We start from the raw sequence: 26,977 nt of genomic DNA on the forward strand, positions 1-26,977 counted from the left end.
GGCTTCCACTGATACCAGCCTCCGAGCTAACAGAACTTAACTGACTAACTTAAAATAAAGTGACTTTTCCTTTACCAGCTGCTACCCGGCTTGAACTTGCCTTTCTTGAAACACTTATTATTACTATTTTCATGTCTTGCACCACATCTTACCTCTACACATTGTTGATAAGCCTGTTGTAGCTGGTGTGAAGACAGTACAGCATCCTTCAACTTAGGAGCAGGTTTTTGATCCTTGCCAATAAAACTCATTATTAAGATGTGCTTCTTAAGCAGTGCAACTGTGGGACATGGAATGCCTGCCTTCTGCATCCTGAAAATGTGATAGACAATGCAGATTAACTTAACACAAGAATCAAGGCAATGTTTAAAATGTGCAATCTTTTGAGCAACTTGTGTCAAAACAAACACCATTTCAACATAAGTGGTGGGAAGCATCACTGTCTCAACACACTAAGACACAAACAAAATAATGTATTAAAAATAATGAGAACACTAATTACCCGGTAGTTGCAGAAAATAAAATCCAGCCCTACCATTTCCACAACTTCCGATCAGGTGTTGTGGAAAATAAAGCAAGACAAATTGGGCAAAACAATAAACAGTGTAAGACAGCCTTAATCAATGTAGGCAAATTATTCTCAACTTGGAAAAACAAATTGAATTTGTTAAAAATTTTGAGATTGCTCTTTTTTTTTTTTGTCCAGATTTACCTATTTTGTTGCAGCTCGATCAACAGCATTATTCTTGACTTTTCCCCGGACTTTTCCTCACAGGATCAGTGCTGTACCCAAGGCATTTAAATCAGCCATGTCCATCCTAAATTTGACTATTATTTTTATTCTTTGTGGAGTGAATAATTTGCACACTTAAAGCCAGGGGTTAGGAACTGAAACCTCTAGTCTCCATTTCATGCTACATGTCTTGGTGCTTCAGTAAGGCAAAGTGACGGTGGAATTGGAGGCTGATGTTATGTTGAAAGATTATGTCGGTAAGAGTTACAGATTTGCCTTTAACAAGAAAGGGGAAAAGGAGGCGAAATCTCAAACTACTCACTCTGGTCTAAGAGCACCAAATTAAGCAGGCAAGGGGAGGAGAAAGGGAAAGAAAATAATAGCAGAGCTTAGCACACCAGGGCGTGCGTGCGAAGCACCATGCGTGAGAAGATATGGTAACCTGTCTGTGCAAGAAAATTTGGTTTTGCCCACTGTATAACCATAGGTGCACCCCTCCACGTATGCCAATGTGACCAGTATCAAGCGACCATATCTAGGGCTCAAGTTTAGAGCTCACCACAGTGGCCATACTCCAGCTGGTTTACAGTGTACATGTTTGATATTGGACATCCATGTTATGGTCAATTTACGCCTGTCAAAACACGGTATCCGCTGACCAGTATCACCTGACCATGTACATGTAGAGGGCTCAAATTTAGAGCTCATTGAGGATTGCATGTTCAAGCCAGGTTAGCCATTAGTTCTTAGCTGGGGTCACACTTAATGGTAAGGGGATGTTAATGCTTCTGTTTAACTGATACATAAGGAAAGGGTTGACAAAAGGTTGAGGAGGATGATGCAACCAAACCAACCTGCTGAGATTACACATCTCCTTTTCCGCCCACAGTCTAATGATCTTCCTTGGGTTTTGCTTGCCAAAGCGATCCCTGAAGCGATGGTCATCCTTGATGTAGCGATCTCTGGTCTTAAATTCATTCAGTGTTGTCTTGAATACTTTCACTGCACACTCTTCAGGCATAAGTTTCTCTTCCCTCCTTTTGAGTACAAAAATACATGTTCATCATTACAAATCATGATTCCCAGACTTGAAAAGATTTACAAACACAAAGTTGTACAATAACAAGGGGATAACTCTAAAGCAATAGACACATACAAAATACAGAGCTCTGTAAAAAGTTTGGTCACCAAAAGCAATTTTTCCATTAATTTTCATGTAAGACCTTATTCCAAAACCAAGAATCTACCTGAACATGAAAAAAGCTATTATGATACTAATGCAGGGATGTCAATACATGTAAGTTTTTAAATAGCTGTTCATCAAAGGTGTCACCCATAGCATTTCTTTCCATGGCCACTGGCCACGTAGTGAATGCCTGCAAGGTCTTGTGCCCTAGGGGGGTCCGGGGGCATGCACCCCCAGAAAATGATTGAAAAAGAGACCCCTGGGAAGTGCATTTTCCTGGATTCTGACACATGAAAAGGAAATTCTATTCAGTGATAATAACCCTCACTTTTCATATTAATTAATTAACTTTCATCAGTTTCATACACCTAACTTCACAAAGATTAAACAAATAAAGTTCGTATTAATTTCCAAAAAACTTGAGTGTTTTTAATTCTTCAGTTCTCTTCTGAACACTATTATAAATAGTTTACCAATAATATTCACATCATTCAAAAGAAATTCATTAATTTAAAAGGAATTCCATAATTCATGGAATGGCGTAAAACCTGTTGCCAGTTCACAAGACACGATTTTAAAAGTCTAGAATAAAAATTTTAAAATAATTAAAAACATTGTACTTTTACGCGTGGGTACACCTTAAGAGGAATTTCACAAAAGGTAGGAGCTGCGCACAACCTCGTCACCAGGGCCATCTCTGCTTTCAAAATGGCGTTGTAAATGGCCTCCAGTAACTCAGTCGATTCACAGGGATGTAAAGTTTATGAATAATTATATCATCCAGACATAGATACGAGACAAGGAGGCAAGACACCAAAAAAATATATCAAGGTAATTCCTTAGTATTGCATTGCGCATCCCTACTGCGCACGATTTTCGCGTCATTAGCGCGCGCACATGAGCACGTGCACATACAAAACGCAAGAGATTTTGCTCAAACTAAACCCGATAGCGAAATAAATGCTCCTTTTCTCTCAAACGAGCACAGTGACCCCCAATTTTTTTTTCAGGTATTTGCCAAAAACAGTCTAATAAAGAACTTATTTGAAGAAGAAAAAAAGTTTGATAGTAGATCATGAATTTTTTTTGGAAAACAGTTCCGTACTGGGTGAATTTTACCCAAGGCGAGGACTTCAAGCTAACTACAGAACTGTTCCAAAAAGTGCACTATTCCCACAACCAGGGAATCAAAGTCGGCGTAAATGAAGCATTACTGCTTATGTAAATAAAAGAAGCTTTATTTTCAAAATAAAATTTTGTGTCTTTGAAGTAACCAAGACTTAATTCTGTATGAAGGTGATTCGAATTTTTAACGCAAAAACAGTAAAAATACCCCATTTCAAGAGCCCGCTGACGCGTAAACAAGCACGGTGACCCCACTTTTTTATTGCATTTTTATAATGTTCATATTATGAATGTTAATTATGCCAAGTTTCCAAAAACGTTTGATAGTAGAACAATTTCAAGGGAATTACCTTAACACCCGTAACATCGAGTCAGCTCAGGGTAACAAGTATTATGGATTATGGCCCCTATTGAAGTCCCTGCTGATGGGCCATTTGCAGATGGTGATCACATGGTGCATAACCGCCACACTGAAGAGCAAATTGTGCACTGAAACATCTAAAACAAAGCAACTTAATTTATGTTTTCTTTGTTTAGATGTCCCAGTGTGCAAATATAATAATTGCTCTCCAGTGTAGCAGTTTTTGTACCATTTGATCATTAGTTGCAAAGGCCCTACACTGTACTTAGGGATACAACTGACCAGACTGGCTGAAGACAGTGCACTAACGAGATTACACACCTCCCACCATAAGCATGGAATACACACGCCTCCTTTCCTGTACTGATGCAACCGTTCACAGCCTCAAGTGTTTCTCCATTCACAAGCTTGTACAACACCAGCCGCGTCTTGGGATCCAGCACTTGCTCCTGTTAAAATGAGAATGGGTCCCTTTTCTAAGATACTACTGTAGTTAGATACAGGTGGTTCACAACAACAAAACGGCAGGACAACTTTTTTTTACTGTCCTGATATCACCACACTACCCTCCTATTGGATCTCTGCCATCATCATCAAGACCCAAACTTCCATACAGATTCAAAACAGCATGGCTACAAAAAATTTAATGTTTCAAGCAACCACAAGGACATCTTACATGTGTTGCATGCTCCTTCTTCTCGTGCAGTCGAGCAGCATGTTTCTCTTCCCGGTAAGAGTGCTGTTTTAAAGTATTGAACACACTGTTTGGCAGTTTGAGATCAAGTTCTGAGCTTCCCACATTCCCTGCAGCAAATCGAGGTGGAAACTGTGAGAAAGAAACAAACAAGAAGACATTTGCCTATTTGAAAGACAATGATTTATGTAAAACTATTGAACCAATGGTTAATGTTGTAAAAAAGGTTGCTGTTATTCATCATGGTGAAGTACAATAATGATAAAGTATTCTCGTTTGTCTCACAATGTGGTCACTTGTGATGTAGATCGCAACATTTCGACTGCATACTGCTAGTCTTCATCAGTCACAGCTGCTGAAAATCAACCAATCACAGTGGAGCATCCTGCTTAAAAGGTGATGCATAACCAGTCATTACCTCATCGCCTGATTAAGACTAGCAGTATGCAGTCGAAACGTTGCGAACTACATCACAAGTGACCACATCGTGAGACAAACAAGAATTATTATTATTATTATTATTATTATTATTATTATTATTATTATTATTATTATTATTGAACCAATGGTATTTTTACTGGGATATGAGCAAAAAAAGAGGAGTGCTCCAGGAGATGAACTTCTGGGATTTTGCACACCACATTAATCATGTCAGTCTAGTGCTGCATTGACATCCTCTTGGCTAATCACTTGGTGTTGCTACAGAAAGACAATACATCATGTAAAATAATTTCTAAAAGCTGACCATTCTGCAGTTTGGATACAGTTAAAGATTAAAGAATATGCGTAAGATTTACATTATTTTCTTGAAGATACGGAGAATAATTGCCTTAAATACCATACAGACCTCTTGCCATGACATCACTATTTTTGTTTTTTATCAATATGATACAAAGTGTGACAAAGTTACTGCACCTTTTCCATTATTTTCACATTGCGTCGCCCACAGACTATTGGGTCATGTTTGGTGATGATTTCCTTTTTCTTGCCAGGGGATTGACTTGGTGCAGGCTTTGGCTGCACATTGCATGCACTTTCTGGGGAAGAATCGAACAGATACCTTGTAGCCGAAGACGATAATATTGTTATTTGGAGTCAGTCTATTATTAATGACCTCTCCATGACATCCTTACTGGCACATGTGACCAGACCATAGCACTTCACTAAAGGCTCGGAAGACGAGGGATTTCAAGGATCGTGTTAACACAGAAATCGTTCATTTTAACAGAAAAAAAATTAAAAAATGCATCATTGAAATCTTAATGTGTCCCAGGCCTGGTGGGGGGGAGGGGGGGGGGACTCCCTTATATGGGCTATATAGGTATATGCAGTCCCAAAGGGTAGGGTTTTTCAGCTGTTTTGGTCACAAATAGGGTATCGATTTTGGCCAATTTTTCGCCATTTTGGTCATAAATAGGGTATTGATTTTTGCACTCTAGTCTTGAATTCGTTTCTTATTTAGAAGAAGGTACTTCTTTAACATGTCCCTCTTCTTCCATCCACGCTTTGCCTTCCTCTCCCCCTAAACATTGCCTTTAACATTGGTCTGAACTAGGGAAATAATTATAAGGCAGGTCTGCACCAGGGTATTGATTTAAGGGTCAGGTCATAAATAGGGTAGGGAAAATTGCAGATTTTGGTCATAAATGGGGTAAGGGTTTTGGGGTCCCAGGACACAAAGCACTGATTTAAATAACTCACACAACTTTCTTTGATTTGTCAGTATATTCTGTTGTTTGAGAAATTGGGCGACATGCAAAAAAACAAAATAATAATAATAAATAACGAAGTAAAGTATCATAGTGGTCCCCACATTGGATTTAGCCATGCAAAGGAGACTGACGAAGATGACTAGCTTTTAAATCCAGGATTAGCGGAAACTTTTGTTCCAAGTTTTTTGCTTATTTTTGTTTTTCAAGAGTGACTTCCTCTAATGTAGAGTTTTGCTGATTATCAACGTTGAACAGCATTTGGGAGTAGAGAAATAAACTTCTTGGTTAATTTTTAATCTGGGATTAGCGTTAATTAGCTTTTGAACAACTGGGCCCTGGGAAACTTAATTGAGCTCCTGCCATGTGTTGCTCATTGCTCGTTTGATCGATTAAGAAATACAAGTGCTCACACTTCTTGAAAAGGAACTGAGAAAGGTTGAAGACATGGTCATTTTTTAGATAACAATTTTTTTTGACAAAAATTGGCTGAAACAGGTTGGATGGTTGCAAACAAGGAATTTGGGCCATAAGTTATCTATGATTTGTAAGGACCACATGAAAGCTGGAAAGAAGAACTCGCCCACGACTGGATGCAAAAATTTTTCGCGATTATATACCGGTACATTGTATTGGCACTTGTATGGTACACGAAACAGGTGGATCACACAAGTAAAGCAGCAGTATTGCTCGATTGGATCCAGTTCCAATGTTCCCAGGTACTTGTATCCCTCTTCACACACCTCCTTAAGTGTCTCGCCATCCACAAGTTGAATACCCCTCTGTCTTGCTCAGCTTACCTCTCCTCAGAACTGTCACTCCACACTTCTTTATGCAAAATTCCATTCCTATGTCTCGACTAAAAACCTGTACTGTGGATACCAGGCTATCTAGCACTTTTTCGTTTTTAACAAAGAGCTTAAGGTCATCCATGAAGAGCAAGTGGTTCATTTTTATTTATTATTATTATTATTATTATTGTGCCGTCTACGCTGGCTGGGTCATACCCACAGGATGGCTGATGGCCGCATTCCAAAAGATGCTCTTTACGACGAGCTCGCAACAGGGTCAAAAAGAAGAGGTCGACCTTACCTTCGCTTTAAGGATGTCTGCAAGCGTGATATGAAGGCCTGCAACATCAACACAAAGTCATGGGAAGCTTTTGCGGACAACAGAACTATGTGGAAACAAATTGTTTTACAAGGTCTGGAAAGTGGGGAGAAGGCAGTTCGTACTGCAAATGATGGAGCCAGAGCAAAAAGAGCAGCCAGACAGCAAGCTTGTACTACCTCACAGCAGCCCTTGGTCCTTGTTTGTCAGTTTTGCAGCAGAAGCTGCTCTTCCAGAATTGGTCTCTTTAGCCATTCAAGACGATGCTCCTCATCCAAATCACAGGGTGCTACTCCATAGTCTTATAGACTGAAGGATGCCACAACAATTATTGTGGATTCAGCACCGGCTTTTCCAAGAGTTGGATCCAGGTTATCTTATTGGGGGCCAGGCAACAGCAAGGTGCCTAAGGAAACCCAAGTTTTATCATGGCTTTCATCGCTCCAGAACCTTTCTCAGAGAGCAGTTCTTTGAATTCGTTATATAGAAGTGTTAGTGCCAATGCACTTTAACTTGCTTTCAAGCCTTTTTGGAACTGTTCCCAATGCCCCAATTACTACTGGAAGCACCTGGGTTCGGACACTCCACATTTTCTGAATCTCTCTTCCTAGGTCCTGCTATTTCTCTTAGACTTGCTTTTCCTCTTCCTTGGACTTTACAGCTGTGTCTTCTGGGACTGCTTTGTCTATTACTTGGCATGTCTGTTCTTGCTTGTTATCATTATCATTATCATTATCATTATCATTATCATTATCATTATCATTATCATTATCATTATCATTATTACCATTGCCATTATTGTTATTGTTATTATTATTACCATTATTGTTATTGATACTAGTTAGTACTCAGCTATTGCCCAAAGAAAAAGACTAGAAAGTTGGTTCCTCTCTCTCTTTCTCACAACCTAAATAATACTTTTTTTCTTGCAGAGGCTCACCAAGATTTTGGGACCCCCAAAAATGCTTGGGACCCAAATTTGGCCAGGACCCAGAATGAAAAAACCTAGTGCTATCCCTGGAATTTATGAAGGAAGCTGGGCTCCTGGGAGGCACACAGATAAACATTAAAGGTACAAGGTCCACTCCAAAACAAAACTAACCTTAAACCACAGAATACAATTTACACAATTAAATTTGTTTAATTTGTTTCACAGAAAGCATTCGTATTGGACAAAAATGAATATCAGAATCACTTGTAAAAACTTTTGTTTTCAAATTTCCCAACCACTGCCATCATTTATACCCTTTGGCGTCCAAATCGGCCAAATTGTCACGTGATCCAAAAATTGCCATGTGATTCGGCCAAATTGTCATGTGATCCAAAAAATAATGTCACATGATCCGAAAAATTGTTTCCTGTTGAATGCCATGACCACTAACGCACTTTACACAAACTACGTAACAACTTTTTTTTGTCATGTGAAAACTTCTTTCACGGATCAAGTAATAAGGTTTCTGCTGCCCGCATTTCAAAATTCTAACGGCAGATTTACCACTCTAGTGATTTTGATAGTAATTATAAATTAATACTATTATTATAACATTTGTGATGTGTTACGGTTGCCATTTTGTTGTCATACAAAAACTCTTTTCATCAGAACAATCGTAACAATCAATCATTCAAGATAGTAATTCTCTTTTCTTCTGTCTGGTAATTAAAAGTTTTTTTTGAGAAATTTTCAAAAACACTGATTGCCAAGATTAATCCCTTCACTTACAGTTGTTGTTCTTCTAGAGAAATTTAGGATCGATCCCTTTAAAAGTAAGAAACAACAGAGAATATTAAGATGATCATTTGACTAAACCAAGATGTATTCCTCACCTGGACCCTGATTATCAACCTCATCAGAATCTGAGGAGGATGAGTCGCTATCTTTTAAGACTGGATGCACACTACGAAAGTTATCAAACGAAACTGAAACTGAAAAAGACAGCAAAAGAGAATGGTGGCCAAGTCAACACAAGTATAATTTTAATACAAACCAACCATAAAAATTCACATGAAACAGCAAAAAGTGTTGTTGGCAATGTATACTGTAAAACGTGTATTTCTGCCTTGAGGCTTTCAATAATAGTATTATTGGGAGTGTGTGTCACTTCTCCGATCTGTGAAAAACATATTAAAGTCTAACAATGAAGAAAAAAGCCTCTTCACGTGTGCATGCAAATTATAAGACCTCCAAAAGGATTGAGCTTTTGATTGGAAGGAACTTATCAACCCTCTGAAATAAACAAAAGAAATGTAAACTTCTACGAACTTGGCAACTTTTATTATAATAATAAAATTAATATTATTATTTTAAAAAGAGTCATATCTGTACCTTTACTTTCTCCATTGATTCTTTTTTCCATGGAATCAATTGAATGATCATATTCTTTATCATACTCAAACTGAATCAGCTGTGCTAACAAGTAATCATTTTCCGTGTCTGGACTCGTTCCAGCTGAGCATAAAACAAATCAGTTCATTGTTAGAATTTTCTTAAGCAATTGACTCCTCAGGCAAACAATGGATGCCCTGAGTAAAACTGTCTGGCGTTAGACAGTCTGAGAGTAAAATCTCTTAAATCTCACCCCCAGGGTTCAATGGGTGAAAAGAAACACTGAACTACAAAGTACCCCTATGACAAATAATTTCTCTGATTATCATTTGCATTAGGAGGGTGTCCGAAAGATATAGATGTTGACATTAACAAGTACCGGTGATCTGAAATGCAGCTAAATAATATTTAGGCAAAGTTGGAGTCGAACAAACATGTTCTGCGACCTTTACCATTTGCATACATGACCTGTGGGGTGGCCTTCAGGGGTTTCAAGGGGGCTTTGTGGCTTCTCACTTTCATGTGCCATTCATTCAGCTGATCTTTGCCCCTTATTTATTGCTGCCTTTTCAAGCGAATCCCTGCAGATTCTTGCACCCTCCACTCCCTCCCTCTTGGTATGCCGGTAAGAACATGTATGTGGTCTGATAATTGGTTTCCACTGAATCCTGTCAGTTTGACAGTGCCGGTTGGTGGCCACTCTTGGGGGACGGTTCCCAATTCCAGGGTTGCCATGAAATCCTCCTCTCTGCACATTTGCAACTTGCAATGCACTAAGCTTTAACCCTTTAACACCCAAACCAGCCTTAAATGGCCAGTCTAACGCCAGACGATTTTCCTTGTCAATGGGAACCCCATTGAGTTTTAAACAGAGTATTCTGCCATTTAATGCCTATCAAATGGTAAAGCTTTAACACACTCGTCCAGGGCTTCACTCCCCTGGGTTAAGCGCCCAGGTATTCTCTGTCACTTCTACAAAGAGTGATCTGAAGAGTTTGAACCAATGATCACAACAACTGGTGATCATGTTAAGTGCTATATTCCGTCTTGTATCAAAAGTTAAGTGTTATCACCCAACGAAAACTAGCAGTATGCAGTTGAAACAAACAATACTCAAATGCCAGCAATTATAATAAACACCAATAAAATACCAGTGAGCTTTTGAGCAAAAATAATTAATGATATTGTCACACATGAAAATAATGTACAAGTTATCTTCACATGTGAAAAAGATCACCGTTGCTATGGTTACATAAAAAATTGCATCATTGTTCTACTTCCGGACTACAAAAAACACTCGAAGTGAAATAGTTTGGGATTTCATTTGGTGTCTACAAACAGAACATTACATAGCCGCTTGGAGATACATGTATGAAATTCCTCTTCCTGAGTGAGTGCAGGGAATGATTGAAATAATTATTAATAATTTTAAACACTGGAAATGAAACTTTGTATCTCCTTGCAGCCACGTAATATTCTCTACAGGACGTTTTCAACCAACCTCTAGGCCAACAACAATAACAAAAGAGAAATGTACGACTTCTGGTGGACGAACAAAAGAAGCTAATGAGAGATCTTTTGTTTTCTTCCACCAACACGGTGGCAATGATGTCACATGAAAACCCTCTATGTACTCCACAATGAATAACAACAACCTATACGTATTTTATAGCATTTATTTCAACAATAAGAAAGTAAATTAAAATACCATAGGAAACGTACCCACAAAAAAAGAAAACAATGCATTCACAGTAATAAATACCTTCAAATGTTTCTTGTGAAGAAGCAGCGCTCGACTGCAAATGATACCCGGCCAAATAATCTTCTTGAGCTTGCAGTTCTTTGGCTACCTCTTCATCCATAACAGCGGCGAGCGAACAAGGAACAACACTGGGAGTTTTACCCCAAGGATTCGAACGTTTTGTAGATGCAGCGGAAATAGTGTCATTTACAACGATATTTTCGGATATTTCCATTATTAAAGTATTTTTTCTTTACAATTTTGACAAATAAAGTTATATACTAATAAGTTTCAAAAATACGGCGTTTGTAAAATAAGATAAGATTTCTGGTTTACGAATGTCAAAAACTTCGATTAAATACACCTACCAAACAGTTAAGTGGTTGTATATAAGAAATATAGGAGTAGGTATTGTTACTTCGACAAGAACATAGATTGAAAAGCCAAAAAGTACGGAAACCGAATAAAAATAAAAATTTTATCAAGAGTTACAACATGTGATGCAATGTCTTGCGCATGCGTATATTCCGTTTTTTTCATTGTCCCCAGCCTGTCCCCAACTTTTGATAACAAGGGGGGCAAGCTTTCGTGACATCGCGATCGACCATTGTGCTGTTCGTGACTTGTGATGTACCGAAAAAATCGCGATTTGAGTGAATTTAGCAGAACGCAAACTTGATTGAGCGGCGTAAATACACTTTAATACATTGAAGAAAATGAATCGTTAATTAAACTGAAGCGACCGTAACTGCCCGGGGGGGGGTACTACGCTGAGCCAGAATCGGTAAATACAGTATTAGTAAAAATTTGTCTACTCCAAAAAGAACCAATCTTCTTTCTGTGGTATTAAAAATGGTATCAAAAATGAATGCGTGAAACGTGGACTGGCCTTGGTGAAAGCTTTGAGATGAAGATCTGCAGAGTGGTTAAGGGCAGTAAAGGATGGGACCAGTCAACCCAAGGCATTCTCCAGTCATGATACAAACAGAGACAGAACAATTTATGCCCAAGAGGTCCAAGGGGAGGAAGAGCAACAAGAAGAAATACAGCTGTTTCTTTATTAGTTTTTTCTTTTTGGCACCCGATGCTCAGTTGGTTGAGCATCGGGCTGTCATGCGGGAGGTCGTGAGTTCGACTCCGGCCGGACCAACACTCAGGGTCTTAAAATAACTGAGGAGAAAGTGCTACCTTTGTAATTACATCCGCAAATGGTTAAGACTTTCAAGTCTTCTCGGATAAGGACTATAAATCGTAGGCCCCGTCTCACAACCTTTCAATGCTCACAACCCAGTGGGACGTAAAAGAACCCACACCCTATTCGTAAAGAGTAGGGCACGGAGCTCCCGGTGTTGTGGTCAGGACTCATTTCATTCATTCATGTGCTGGGTGAGATCGCTAATGGACTGATAGCGGCTGCCAGCGGCGCCTATATATGCTGATGTCCGATCTCACCCATAGATCCCTTGCTTGTAAAGCGCATTTGAATATATTAATAGAAAATGCGCTATATAAATTCACTACCATTACTACCATTACCTCTGTTGTAACGTAATGGTTAGACGTCTAATAATAGTACACAGGAAAAAATAACAGATTCCCATTTTTGGTTATTTTAGGGTATTTAAAGAATACCAACAAAAATCCCAAATTTGGAAGAGTGAGACAAGTCCCAATCAGTGAACTTTGTTGGGAATTCCCTGGTTGGGACTTGTCTCACTTTGCCAAACGGCGTGAAATCACCAAATTTGAGGTTTTGACGACAACGCGAGCGCACAAATGCATATCTTTGATTCTACATTTTACTCTAAAATCGCTCGTATCAATTTATTTTTTTGGATACTTCGCCCACATTGTACGGCGACGCGAACGAGATGGCCTGACCGCGAGAAACTTACGATAGTGCAAAGTTATATTTTGAGGTAACGTTTTCGCTGACGTCGCGGTCGAAGATTGTAAAGTCCGTAGGGCCCGTTTCTCGAAAGTCCCGAAAAGCCATTTGTGAAACTGCCAACAGCTTGTTTTGGAAAGCCGATCTTTTAACATTTTTTAAGCCAACTAAAAGAAACATGTCTGTGGAGTTTGGTGACTTAAATCCTCTCCGTTCTTGAGATACAGAGGAAAATGTGACACCCGAAAATGGCCCGTAAAGTTTCGTGACTTTCGAGAAACGGGCTCCACGTCCCTAATAACTGCCAGCTACGCAGGCTAAGGAATATAGGAATGTTGTTCGCTCCTATTAAGGGGAGTGGCTCTTAACTACCAATCCGTTGCTCTAGACCCTTCAAATAGTCATTTCTCGAATTCCTTTAACTCTTCAGTTATCCTTTTTTGCCAAATGTGTTCTATCTAACATACCTTTGTATGATTCGACTCACAACCATATTTGGTCAATCACGTGACCAAAACAGAAAATGCCTAAAAAGTCAGTGAGTTAACTATGTTGTTCTCCTTTTTTTAACGCAACAGTATGAGAACGTTCTAACACAAAATCTGTAGCATGGATTTTAAAAGAAATTATTTCACAAAACATTATGACGTCATAAGCTCCTTCTTTGACACACTTCTCAAAATATCAGTTCCATTTTCTTTCCAAGTAGAAATTTCTTGCTACAGTTTACGAAAAGAGATGGGACGGTTCCCATCCGTTTAAAAAACCGCTTCTTCCTTTCGTTCCTGGGGACTTTTACCCGTTTTTCACTAAAACGCACGTCAGAGGACTGGGACTAGTTGCGCATGCGCCTTCTGATTGAAGTGTTGACAGATTTCCATTGAAAAACTTCCTTCATAGAACCACCCATGCTACCTTTTTGTAAGGGTCTTTTACTAAAAGCTTCCTTAGCAACCATTATCTTTCTGTGGTTAAGTGCCACCCCCCTTAATGGACTCCTGGTACAGTGTAATTTGTCAAGACCCCAGAAAAGAAGAAAATCCTCATTGGTTATTGAATATTTCCTCACACGTAAATTTACGGAAACTGGTCTCTTATAATTTTTTAACTTCACTTCAGTCAAAATTGCAAAGCTTCAGAAGAAGGTAAGGTCAGGTAAATCAAATTAATGATGAAATGATATATGAAATGAATCATATGTGAACTGCGGATATGAAATCAAGTGAAGCTATAATCCTCGCAGTTATGAACGCAATTATTGCAATTGTGTAGAGACAGGGGCACCCAACGAGAATATAGTTCAAATCCACTTAAACATAACATTGTTAAACGTTTTTTGGTATTTAACGGTAGATATGGGCATATTTTTATCCCCTAAACATTTTTCATCTGTTCGGATTTCCTAGCTGAAAGTCTAGTGATCCGAAAATTATAGGGATCAAAACTTACCTTTTCGAAAATTTCAGCCAGAAAAAAGGCTCCCGAAAATTCTAGGTGACCTTTTTAGGGTAAAAATCCGTTAAAAATAAGCAATTATACCAGTTTTTAGATGTTCGAAAATCCTAGGACAAGTAGGCAAGCAAGAAATTTTACAGCAAATGTTCCGAAAATTCTAGATCTCAAAGCGTCATCCGAACAGATATTTACCGAAAATTGACGTTGGGTGCCCCTGTAGAGAAGCCTGAAAAATTCCGGTGCGATGCTCTAACCAACTGTGCTATGAAGCCACTGACGTGGGACGTTGGTCATTGGGGGTTAGGGTTTAGGGGGTTTAGGGTTAGGTTCAAACCCTGGTTGAAGTCCTGAATTTTTCAGGATTCTCTACGCAATTGCAATAATTGCGTTCATAACTGCAAGGATTATATCTTCACTTGATTTCATATCCACAGTTCACATATGATTCATTTCATATATCCTTTCATCATTGATTCATTCCTCACGGGAACATTAGAACACACAAATGACCACATCCCAACGTCAGTGGCTTCATAGCTCAGTTGGTTAGAGTGTCTCACCGGAATTGCGAGGTCACGGGTTCAAACCCCGTTGAAGTCCTGAATTTTTAAGGCTTCTCTACGCAATTGCAATAATTGCGTTCATAACTACGAGGATTATAGCTTGACTTGATTAACTCAAATTGGTTACACTGATCATGAATTCCATGATAAGAAAGATATTTGGGGAAGCGTACCCTGGGTACAGAGTTTTTTTTTTCCTTTAGCGTGATCTCTGAGGCCCTATTAGGGGTTATCGGGATACGGGATATTTGGGTAAAAAATTATAGGGATACGGGATATTTGGGCGGAAAATTAAAGGGATACGGGATATTTTAAAAAGATTCTGGGATATCGATCTATGAGCGGCGAAGCCGGGATACTGAGCGAAAGAAAAATGAAACCTCTGTAGGGTTCTGGTTCTCACCAGTTCTTACTCTCTCTTGAGGGGCGGTTACTTCTTCCTTGGCAATGTTCCGTCATTTCTTACTGGTCTGCGGTCGTTGTCGCATCTACATGTCATGCTCCGAACCTCGGGTACGATCCAAAACGTTTCCAACATGTGGTGATCGTGGAACATGTCGAAGTAATGCAGAAAAACCAGTATTTAGATTTTTAAATACTTAAGCTATCCCTTCCAAGGATTGATGGAGACTTTGTGCGGACTATGTGGGGCTAAAGGCTTGAAAAGACAGCTGATCTTGTTCCAGCTGAATTTGGAAGAAGCCATCTTGATGTGTGAAAACAAGGAGGTCTGTACATTAATTAGGTTGAATTATAATATATTTTGTTTTATATCTTTCTTGTGCAAGTTTTTTTTTACAAAAATTTTGAAACTCCTAAATAGCAGATCATTTTGGTGTTTTTTGCAGTGTGTTTATCCGCTTGGAGTTACTGAAAATTCGAAGTTAATTGTTCGTCGACAAGTTTCTGAGATGTCACCTCAAGGCCGACGAAAACGCAAGAAGAAGAAGAAGCAAAAACAGAGAGAAGAAGTGGTAAGTTGACTGTTATTTCAGCTCTCTCACGTTTGCATATTCGAACCTGAAGGTTGGCAGTTCCAGTCGTGTGCAATAGTTGTATGACGATTAAAACACGTGAAAACGTCTGTGAATTCGTTGTCAGTATCAGTAATATTCATTGTAAACCCTTAATAATATGTCATTGTCCTTACAGGCTGCATTTTTAACCTTCTTGGGTTTAATTGTGGCTCTCAGATACTATTTGCACCATCATTGGGTAATTTAGCGGGCTGTATATTAATACAGTGTGGCCCAGCTGTATTCCTTGCTAGTAGCATGTTCATGCAACATTTTCTTGCAAGTGTTTCATGTTGTTTATGTAAGTAAACTTGTGAAACTGTTTGAAATTTGCAAGCAATTACCTCAAAAGAGCGCAATTTTTTTGTTTCGGATTTTGGCACATCTGTCATTTGTGACAGTTGAACATTACCCTTTACTTCAACTACTTTCCTTTCCCACATGCCTGATTACAGTGCCGCTCAGAGATAAACGAACCACCAAACGTGTTTCAAACTAATCTTCAACTAGTTTGGGTTTGACTTTCCATGTGTTTGCGTTCAATGCAAATGCAAACACGTTTGACCAGAGTCGTTAACTTTTCGAAGCATTTGCACCACAGAAGGTTCAATGATGCATTCAAAAAGTAATGTCACAAAATAAAACACAGTTTTGTCGTCTGACTGTGCAAAGTTTGGCTTTTGGCCTATTAAACACCAAAGGTGAATGTTTTCGGATTTTTGCACGTTGCATAGCCATGTCATGTAAACTAAAGTTACAAGATAACTTGTGAAGGGACCAGAAACACTTCAATGACAAGCGTAATGAAAATCCATAATTTAATGCGCCAGCAAGCAGTTGTAAACATGCGATTGCCAGACATCTGTCAATGGCTTTTCAATTGTCTTGCAAATTTTAACTACATGAACCCAAAGCACTGGGGACAATGATTTTGTCGACATTTGGGGCGGTCTTGTGCTTAAAAAATAAAAACATTTGAGATATACAGGAACGAAAATACATGTTACGCTGTTTCAACACGAAGGTGTGAAAATTTGATGTGACAAGCTGACTTAATTTTACTTTCCGTTTGAAAACGACCGAATTAAATGATTCAGTTTAAATCATTGAACTCTCCAATTAAACCCACAACTCTTCCCCATCCCACGTTACGAAGGATTAATCACATGTGAAATCATGCGGCACCTTCCGAGAGCTTGATCACAAACAGTTTGCGTAAATGGAAACACCTTTTACGTTCATCCCCGACCAATCGCTGATTATCACCTATGATCGTGAACAAGACGCAAGAGATAGAAAATTTTCTGTCGTTACGTCTAGTTGGCAACGAGTAGCAATGCAAAAGCGAGAAAACAACAATATGGAAACAAAGTCGTAAACTGTTTCTGATTGTTTGCAATCAATCAACGATATTTTTGTGCATGTTATACATTTTGACGATTTAGAAGCAAGTATAAGTAATGAAAATGGCGTCCGAGTATGATTGTGGTGATGAGGATACTCCTCAAAACAGTGTGAATTTAATGAATATCTTAAGGGAATACCCCGCCAAATATACCTTTAGTAAAGTTTTTGATCACAAAGAGCCAGCTGCAGCCCGTTGCTTCTCCTCAAATGTATCGGACCCAGAATCGGTGACGTCTCTTGACACTTCCTTTCTGCCTTCTTCTTCGCAACAATTCCAACATAAGGAGAAGTTGACCATGACGCAAAAACTAATTCTGCTTTTATTTTTGGGCACTTTTCTTACGATGTCACGAGATCAAGTTTCGCAAAGCAATCATGCATATGGAAAACAGGATCGCAAACACAAACGCAAAAAGTGACTATGTTTGGAATAGAGCCAGCGCAACTGTTTGCCACGTTGTTAAGTGTATATGGAAAGAGGTCACGTACTAGTTTAGAAATTGAATCCAAATAATAATAATAATTTATTTCAAATCAAAAAAAAGAAAGAGATAATATAGAGCAACTTATCTCGTTTACTAGGAATGGTGAATCTCGCATTAAAAGAGAGAAAAGTTTAACTTGCTTGCGAGCACTGTGGCCGCTGAATATTAATTGACTCAGAAAACCATTCAATCATAAAATGCTCGGATTGCTGTTTGAAAGTATTGAAAAGAAAATCTTATACATGTATGAGGGCAAGTCTGTCCTTTTGAATTTCCTTTATATCTAATTTAAGATATTATTTTCCCAATTTATGCTGGGTAGAATGGCGCTTTCAGGTTAAAATTTCAATCGCAAATAGCTCTAATAAAAAAAACAGCCTTTCCACAGACTTCCAAACGAGCAGTTTAGTTTTATGTACGGTTTATTTCTTACTTTACTTTATTCCGTGTTTTCCACACTCCAGTGCATTTGTGGGTTGCAAAGTTTTGGCAATGGTTCTGTGAGAATTGGCCTCAAGGCCATGAAAACTTTGCCTTCGTGAGAAAAATACGGGAAGCAGAACACTCCAGCATAATTATTTGCAAGGATGGATATGAGAATATGAGAAGATTTACTAAAAGCGCGAGTTGTGTTTGGAAATGTGAAATTTTTTTGTGATAGTTTTAACAAATGCATTAATGAAATTGCGCATGATGAGACTGGCTAGTGCAAATTTAGATTTCGCTAGTGAAATCAGACCTGATACTAGCCACTAGGCTAGTAAGCTAAAAAGTTAGTCTTGAGCCCTGAAAACAGTGAATGTGAATAAAGCTGCCAGCATTCTTTGAGGAATCAGCTCATAGATGCTGTTCACCTGCTGCCAACTAAGTGGCTTCTTAGTTTGCTTGGGAGAGCATTACATTGGCATTGCAGCTGTCATGGGTTGAAATCCTGTGGAAGCTACCTGAATTTTTTAGGTGACTTTAAGGGACAATTGCTTGAGGTGTCCAGTGAAGTGGAAGGTTGACCTCTACCTTCCATAAATGTTGTTTCATTAAAAGATTTGTTTCCTATAACATTCCAAGTTCTTGGCCTTTTTCATTTAACAATTTCGAATGTATTTTCTTGTTAGGTGATAGTGTAAATGGTACGAGAAGCGAAATGAAAAACAGAGTATCATACCAAGCATCTTAATTCCTCCGTTCATGCATAACCACAATTCCTTCTGGCTTTGACCACAATCCCTTGCGTTTAAAAGAAAAATGTGTTCTTCTCACGATTAGAGAGCTGCCTTGTTCGTTCGCTTCAGGTTCACTCGCTGCGGCAGCAATAAATAGTATTTCCTTTCCTGAACGAAATCTCCGAGTCTTTAAATTTAATATTTTGTTAAATAGAAAGTGCCAAACATATCTCATGATATCTATCATATTTTCTTCCAGGTACCTAAGCTTGTGGACAGCGCAAGGGAAATGAGATTTCTGGAGATATATCTTCATTGGCAAAATGTGGATGCACTGTGCTGGCTGCATTCTGCAATGTCTCTAGTTGTACATAATGTTACACTGGTAACTAGTACTTTTTCTATTTCACAAGATGTTAACTCGCTGTTAAAAACAGTCCTGGAACTGTTCAACAAGGCTCAAGATTTATCTTCAGCTTCCAGAGAGCAAGCTGCCAAAGTTTTACAGGAAGCAAGGGAGAAAGTCTGGAACTATTTACAACCCTTATTAAAGTGCAAATATGGTGTCCAAGACAGTCCAGTTGATGCACTGCTTCTTCTTTTGCGGCAAAATGGCTTGTTGTCGGAGAAAACGCTGCAGATCTATCATTGGGAATTCAGTTGTAAAGCCTGTGGGTATCAGCAAATTAACAAGTAAGGCTAAGATGTTCTTATTGGTAGACAGTTTCTTTTTTTGTCATCAGTATCCAAAATATGGGGATCTTTCCTGATTTCTTTGGTTACATCTCATGAAACTTAAAATTCACCCAACATACTTAAAGACATCACAGTTGGGAAGAGTACTTTTCTTGTGCAGCTCTGATTTCTCACCCCAGCTTTATGTGTGATATCATCAAAGCATGACTGCCAATGAATACAAACTGGCAATAAAAGGTATAGCTACAACAGGGGCAGAATTCTTAAAACAAAAAGGTAGTTTTAAGGTAGTAACAAGCAGAGAGGATCCCTAGCAGCATAATGGCTGACTTTCATTTTCTCAGACTTCTTCCTGCTTCTATGCTCAACTATGTGAAAACATCAATGGCCACTTTCATGTTAATTATTTGATAATTTTTTTTTGTTGGTTGTGTTTTTTTTTCAGAGGCAGCAAGCACCTTGTGACATTTCCAAATGTGGAAGAAGGCTTCACTTTACAGGATCCTGTATTTGAGCGGCCTTGTTTTAAATGTGGTGCTCCCAAGCAGAAAAGCAAACTCGTTTATGAGAAGTAAGAGCCCTGGTTTTCTTTGGTTTTTTTGTTTTCATTTTTCCTTTCATGTCTGCGATAAAGAGAGCTTGCTGAGATGTTGTACAAATTGGAAAAAAGCAATGATTCATATGCAAAACAGACTTTTATTTGGTGTCAACACAAAGCATGTTTTCAATTTTTCGTGTGTTTTGAAACATGGCTTGCCTTTTGTCCCCTTTGCATCCTCTGCACAGCTTTGTTTCCCAGAAGAAAAAAAAGTAAAAACCAATGCATGCAAACTATTGATGTGCTGCTTCTTAACATTTTGCCGAAGGGCATTAATTTTAACACAGCTGCTTACTGTATGTCCTGAATTTAGGGATGATTGTTTTACTATTTTTTTATGTTCCAATAACACACCCTTTCTGATATTTTTCTAGTTTGATCCAGGTTTGTGCTGTTCTTTAAGGAATGCATTTGCTCTGTAAGACCATTGGAACTTTAAACATCATGGATTTCGTATAGTCCCCAAACATAATACCAGTTCCTTTACTTGATAAGCTAATTTGTAGAATTGAATCTGCAATAAAAATGCATAAAATTAATTATGGAAGGAGCAGTAACAAGCTAGCTGTTACATTTGTGTAACAGTTCATAATGTGCTATGTAGGATCAAGTTTGCAAACAACAGCTGGGAAAAAATAATTATTTTTTGGTACATTGTGGTTTTGATGCACAAAGGAAGTCCTCACTCTAATTGCCAGCAGCTTGTTACTTTCACTCTTCAGTTGGCCTGCTAGATGCATTTTCACTGAAAAAAAAAAAAAAAGGACTAGTACATGTGTATTTCACAAATTCTCTGGGGGTTAAGCAGTAGGCCATGGTAGTATGATTTTGAGGAATAGGTAGAATTGGCAAGGGAAAATGGAATATTGTTTATTGAACAAAGGCAAATTACAACACAAGTGTATGTACAGTTGGTTAAATTCTGTTTGTCTTCCATATGTAGTTTCTGTTTATGACATTCCAGAATACAATTAAAAATTGAAGCGCAGCCAGGATTAGGCATATTAAAATACAATAAAAAACGTTCTCTGGCTAAAAATTTTCAAAAAGAATATAAGCTTTCGGCTGCTTGTTGTGATTGGTGTTATATAGGTGAAACTGGCCGTTGCTTTGAAACCCGCAAGAAAGAACACGTTAGGAATGTAAAAACATGTGCTAATGGGTCAAACATTGCGAAACATGCGTGGTATTTCGGGCATCGCATTGATTTCAACCATTCTCGAGTTATAGACAAAGGCTCTTTTCGTGTTAGGAAAACTCTAGAGGCCTGGCACACCTCTTCTACCAAGCATGCTGACAATAACTTTAAGCCGATTCCTAATCAGTATAAAATTCTTTTTAAACAATAGCCACCATTTTTCATACCTTTACTCTGTTCTTTTTATCATTTTTATCTCGCCTTTTCTGTATATATTTCACTAATTTACATTCAACGTTTTATCCGTGGAAGGCTGTAGATCGACAGCCGAAAGCTTATATTCTTTTTGAAAATTTTTAGCCAGAGAACGTTTTTTATTGTATTTTAATTCCAGAATACAGTATCACAGTTTATAAGTTAAGAAGGCATTACCAGAAAAGGAGAGAGAAAGTATCGGTGAAGGCAACATTAAGCGTGTTTGCCTCTTTAATTTGGTGTCTTCTAAGAAACAGGAAAAATTTGTAACAGCCAGACAGGCATCACGTTGGAATAAAGCTTAGTCAAACAGTGGTTTCAGTAAGTACTGACAGCTGACGAAAAGTTTTGGCTACTTAACTGAAAGAAGTCTGCTACTTTCATTGTAAATTTAAGTAATCAAGGACCGATTCTTTCAAACCTACAGTCATGAGAGTAAAATTAAAATTCATTTTGACAATGACAACAGTGGATTACTCTACTCAAATTAGCGACCAATGTCAAATTTTGTTGAAACAGCTGGTTAAGTGGCTTCCTTGGTGAAAACAATACAGGCTTGGCAATGGCATTTAAGATGTTTATTTCAGTTTTTCTGAAGGCTGTTATTGGTTATAGCGGGGAGAATAGCTGGCTAGTCTTTAGAGCAGCTGTTTTCTTTGATTTTCTTTTTTGCATTTATTTTATTTTATGTTAAATAATCCATTTCATTCTCACCATGCCCTGCAAACTCTAAAAATACTTCCAGTGTACTAGTAAGTTGTTTCTTAGTAAGGAAATTACAGTCTTGTGTATTTTGGGGTTTCTGTTAATACAAACACAATAATATCATCTCTCTTTCCTTAACCCTTTAAGCCCCGAGGGGTTCCCCATTGACGAGTAAAATCGTCTGGCGTTAGACAGAGTAAAATCTATAAGTGCCATTTGGCACTATCGGGGCTGAAAGGGTTAAACAGGGACATAGTTTTTTCACGCTGTTAGCTTAACCCTTTAAGCCCCGAGGGGTTCCCCATTGACGAGTAAAATCGTCTGACGTTAGACAGAGTAAAATCTATAAGTGCCATTTGGCACTATCTAGGCTGAAAGGGTTAAAGGGAACCTCCACTCTTACTATGGAATAAGTTTAAACCGAAGCAAATTATGTTTACAAACACATTTCTGCAAAATTTTTTTTAAAAAAAGTGTTTGTATGAGGGAAAGTGAATTTTAAAATCGCTTATTTTCACTTTCAAATTTCGTGGGCGTGGCCATCTTGAATAATTGTGACGTGTTACAGTTGCCCTATTGTTCTGACACAACTTCAAGATGGCAGCACCTGCAAAATTTGAAAACAAAAATAGGCGATTCTAAAACCTCTTTCTTTTGGATACAAACGCTTTCTCTGAAAATATTTTAGATTTACTTGACAGTAACAGTTATTTCCTGTGATTTAAAGTTATTTTTTTGTTGAAGTGGAGCTTCCCTTTAAAAAGCCATAACAGTGATGTGTCTGTAGGAATCAGGCCCTACTTTGCATTTTTGTAACATTTGCTTCAAAGTGTTATCCTTAACTTCTGTGATTTGTTCTTCACAGAATGCCAGAGTGTGTTCTTTTACATTTTGAGCAAGGTTTGCGATCACTTGAGGACCTCAGTTTCAAAGGGCAAAATGGCCACTACATCATCACGCAAATGGTCCAATACAAGAGAACCCCAGACCACTTCGTATGTTGGACAAAGGAGCCAAGAGGTACAGTACATGCACAGCTATTGGATTTAAGCTTTGCCTCTGTAATGTTCATCATTTTTCACTTGAAACAATGATATTTGGTTTTATTATGATTGACTGCCTACATGTATGTGAATATTCATTCAATTTTTCTTTTTTCCTTTTTCTGTTCTGGATGTTACTTTTACCAATTCATGCCTTGCGCATGTGGTACGAAATTTTTGCAATTTTTCCAGCAATCCACAACAAAAATTACTGCAAAAATTTACTCCAAAATTACGGTACTAAGAAACTGTAACTGTTTCTGTTCGATTAGCTCGTCTCTTTCGTCCAGAAACAAAACATTTAAAATTACGAGCAAAACTGTCACTATTAGAATACATGTAAAGAGAAGGTACCATGTACGATGAAATAAAGTGTACATAAAATGAAATTCCTGTTAGGGTTCTGAACGTGATACATTGGGAATATTTACAAGAAAGGATCTTCTCATGCTACTCCATTTTGGAGAGCATCTGAAATGCCGCATTTACTCAGGATAAACGAAAACGGGACTTTCTGACAATCACAAAAATTAAATCCCATCAAGAAAAAAACAATCTGAACTGATCGCAAAAATTGGTTCCCGCAAAACGCACAAAATAGCCAATCCACTGTCAAAATAAACTCCCACAAAAAATTTCGTGCCACACTGTATTTCAAGCCATAAACATTGTCAAAGCATTTAGGACTTGCAAGTCTTACCCATTTAAGGCCATGGGACGAACACAGGTACAGAAACAATTGTCGTTTTGGCCTCTTTCCATTGTACATGACTGTAATTGAATTCATTTTGTGCCCACAAATTACGGCGGTTTTTAGGAAGAAGTGGGGCACTTTTTTCACTTTTGGGATTTTTGTTCACATTTTTGAGGTTAAAGCCGAATTTTGAAGCAAATAATTCAAGAAAAGAATTAACAAATTGAAAGTGGTTCGGCGTTGTCTGTACTCTTCCCTGCTAGCAGAGATCTATTTTCTTTTGCCTTCGCTGGGTTGACGAGTACGGAAGAAGAGACCTGCCATGAGTCGAAACTCGCTCTGATCCAAGCACCGACAACACCTTGGACGGCACTCTTCAAACCGCATGCCCCATGATATTTTTGCGCTCACTGTGTCCCACGGATTCCTTCACAGTAAATCCGCTGTTGTTAAGTGAGTCCACACGACACGAAGTATGACGTAAGGATTTGGTCGCTAAGTAACCGCTGTGCATGCTCAACACGGTGGATTTCGACCCATGGCTGAGGTCTCTTCTCCCATACTCATCAACCCAGCGAACGCAAAAGAAAACAGACCTCTGCTAGCAGGGAGTCTGTACTCTTAATTGACAACGATATTCGTCATCACAGTGGTCAAAATGTCATGGACTCACGAGATGCAGCAGCAAATTAGCCAATCAGATTGCAAGATTACAAGCAGTTGTGGTAAAATGTGTGTTTGAAGTGTGGGTCATAGATGAATGAGAAAAGTGACCAATCCTTGCACTTAGCTGTATAATTTAAAGGGGCTAGGTCACGCTATTTTAGGTAATTTTCTTTAATTTTGTTAATTATGAGCTCTAAATGTCAAATTGGCAGAGCAAGAGTCTTCCATTTGCAAAATCACGGCCACATAACAACTGAGAATGGTTTTCCAGCTGTGTAAATGACATTTTGACATAGACTGATATAAATTTGAAAAAAGGTGGGCCGACGTTTTCCAACTTTACCCAAATTCAATCCATTTCAATCCTCTCCAGTTTTGTCCATCCATGTCCCTTCTCGGCTTCCCTGTGTTTTGTTAGAGTTCTTCTATAGTTTTGAACAGTTATTTTGGTATTTTAGTTAATTCTATGACCATTCGATCAGTGTTGAAATTGCCCTAAAATTGCGTGACCTAGCCCCTTTAAGCAATTGTCTCTTTTAGACACCTGAAAAGATCCAAGTGGCTCCAACAGGAATCGAGTCCTTCACAGAAACAAACGAACCCAACAAATTGACCTGCTCCCAACGGTGTAGCTTCTGAGCTCAGTTGGAAGAGTATTGCAGAGGTCATGGGTTCGAATCCAGTTGGAGCCACCTGAATTTTTCAGTTGTCTCTAAGAGACAATAATATTGCTTAATTAAATTAACATAGTTCAGTTATTTGCGAGGATCAATTCTCTCCTTCGGAAATCATACATGTATAGTCAGCATTGGGAAATATGAATAAAATTCAGTGAGCAAAAGGATTTAGTTATATTCAGTATTTTGTTTCTTTACTGATCAGGCAACAGGTGGATGGAAATAGATGATGTGAAATTGCCTCTCTGTCACTGGACTTCATCATTTCCCAGTATCCCTCCCTCAGAAGTACACATAGCAGTCTGGGAGAAAGTGTCACATGACCGTGTGTCACAGTTTCCGACCATGAAGGGCTCCAACACAAGAGAACCAAAGAAAACTCTTCCAAATTCAAGAGAGGGTCGTTCTGCTGTAGAGAATTCTTCAAGGCCACATTCTGATATTGACTGCGATGTAACTTTTGCTCAAGCAGGTGACAGAGAGAAAGCGCTCCTTTCACCAACTTTAAGTTCTTCCGGTTCATTACTTCCAGGTACAGCGAGAAACAATCAAAAATCACACAATGCACAATTCAAGTTGCAGGCTGGGAGCTTTGAACCATACATCCCAAGGAAAAAGAGACTTCTTAATGCTAGCTCATCGCATTCACCTGTTTGTTCAAAGCAAAATCCAGGTTCAAGTCCTTTGCAACCGTTTTTAACATGGCAGGATATAAAAGAACAATCTGAGAAGTTAAGTGGTGATGATTTGCAAAGCGACAGCGGTTACTCAAGTCCACCCTCTGTTAGTTCATGCAGCAGTCCGCTGTCAATTCAATCGAGCAGTGGGACCACATTGTCGGACTGTGTGGAAGATATGCATGTTTCTAATGATCTTGAAAAGCAAGATGCAAATAAAGAAACTGTTAATGCTGTCGAGGACAAGTTTCTTCAGGTCAGTGATCAGTTTGCACCGGGAGTTTCATTGTCATGCAAAGCGAAATCACGCGTTCTATCAGACAAAACACTTCCTGAAGCATCCTTGAGTGGTTCTTGCAATTCGATTGAACTGGCCAATAAACTTGAAGAGTTGCTTCCTGATTGTTTATTGGGGAATTCAAAGGAGTTTTCACGTGGCGACAGCTCAGTGCTGCATATGGCAGACTTTGAGAAACTCTCTGAGGAACAAGATCAATTCATTCGTGATTTGTTAGCTGTCTGACCGTAAAAATGTTGTGAATTAGTTTACATTTTGTATATTGAGTTTGTACTGCCTGGTAAATCGTTATTAGATTAACAACACCAACTTTCTGGTATTTGTGTTGCGTGTTTTTATATTCTTGTATATTATTTGGAAGTGCTCGTCTTCATGGCTCTTCACCATTTCTGAGTTTGTTTCAGTTTCTCTGTAGAATTTTCTTGGGGAGGACTTCACGCTTGAACACAGTTCGAAAGATATTAGGACAACGGCTACGAGAGCGTCGACTAAAAATAATATTTCCTGTCATTGTAATAATTTTTCGAATACTCCAAGTCGCTCGGCATGGAAAGTGTGAGTTATTTCACGTCGT

The 26,977-nt window shown here is 38.5% G+C and overlaps 2 protein-coding genes across 2 annotated transcripts in view; one reads left to right on the forward strand and one right to left on the reverse strand.

The window, feature by feature from the left end:
* The window catches only part of LOC138033714 (serine/threonine-protein kinase RIO3-like), a 20,108-nt gene extending 8,626 nt beyond the window's left edge, over positions 1–11,482 (reverse strand). The window contains exons 1-8 of the mRNA XM_068881513.1: positions 11,004–11,482; positions 9,242–9,364; positions 8,743–8,841; positions 5,015–5,136; positions 4,082–4,231; positions 3,727–3,854; positions 1,588–1,770; positions 153–312 (exon numbers count right to left, since the gene is read on the reverse strand). Coding sequence (XP_068737614.1) covers positions 153–312; positions 1,588–1,770; positions 3,727–3,854; positions 4,082–4,231; positions 5,015–5,136; positions 8,743–8,841; positions 9,242–9,364; positions 11,004–11,217 — 1,179 coding nt within the window. The 5' untranslated portion in view covers positions 11,218–11,482. The remainder of the gene's footprint in view (positions 1–152; positions 313–1,587; positions 1,771–3,726; positions 3,855–4,081; positions 4,232–5,014; positions 5,137–8,742; positions 8,842–9,241; positions 9,365–11,003) is intronic.
* A 3,896-nt stretch (positions 11,483–15,378) lies between these two features.
* LOC138032268 (SUMO-specific isopeptidase USPL1-like) lies at positions 15,379–26,721 on the forward strand. Its single transcript, XM_068879903.1, has 6 exons — positions 15,379–15,616; positions 15,737–15,862; positions 19,216–19,649; positions 20,098–20,223; positions 23,214–23,368; positions 25,634–26,721. The coding sequence occupies exons 1-6, from the start codon at positions 15,512–15,514 to the stop codon at positions 26,626–26,628; spliced, it is 1,941 nt and encodes a 646-aa protein (XP_068736004.1). The 5' UTR covers positions 15,379–15,511; the 3' UTR covers positions 26,629–26,721.
* Positions 26,722–26,977: the final 256 nt, after the last annotated feature.

Source organism: Montipora capricornis, chromosome 14, assembly GCF_036669925.1.
Source record: "Montipora capricornis isolate CH-2021 chromosome 14, ASM3666992v2, whole genome shotgun sequence".
Lineage (NCBI taxonomy): Eukaryota > Metazoa > Cnidaria > Anthozoa > Scleractinia > Acroporidae > Montipora > Montipora capricornis.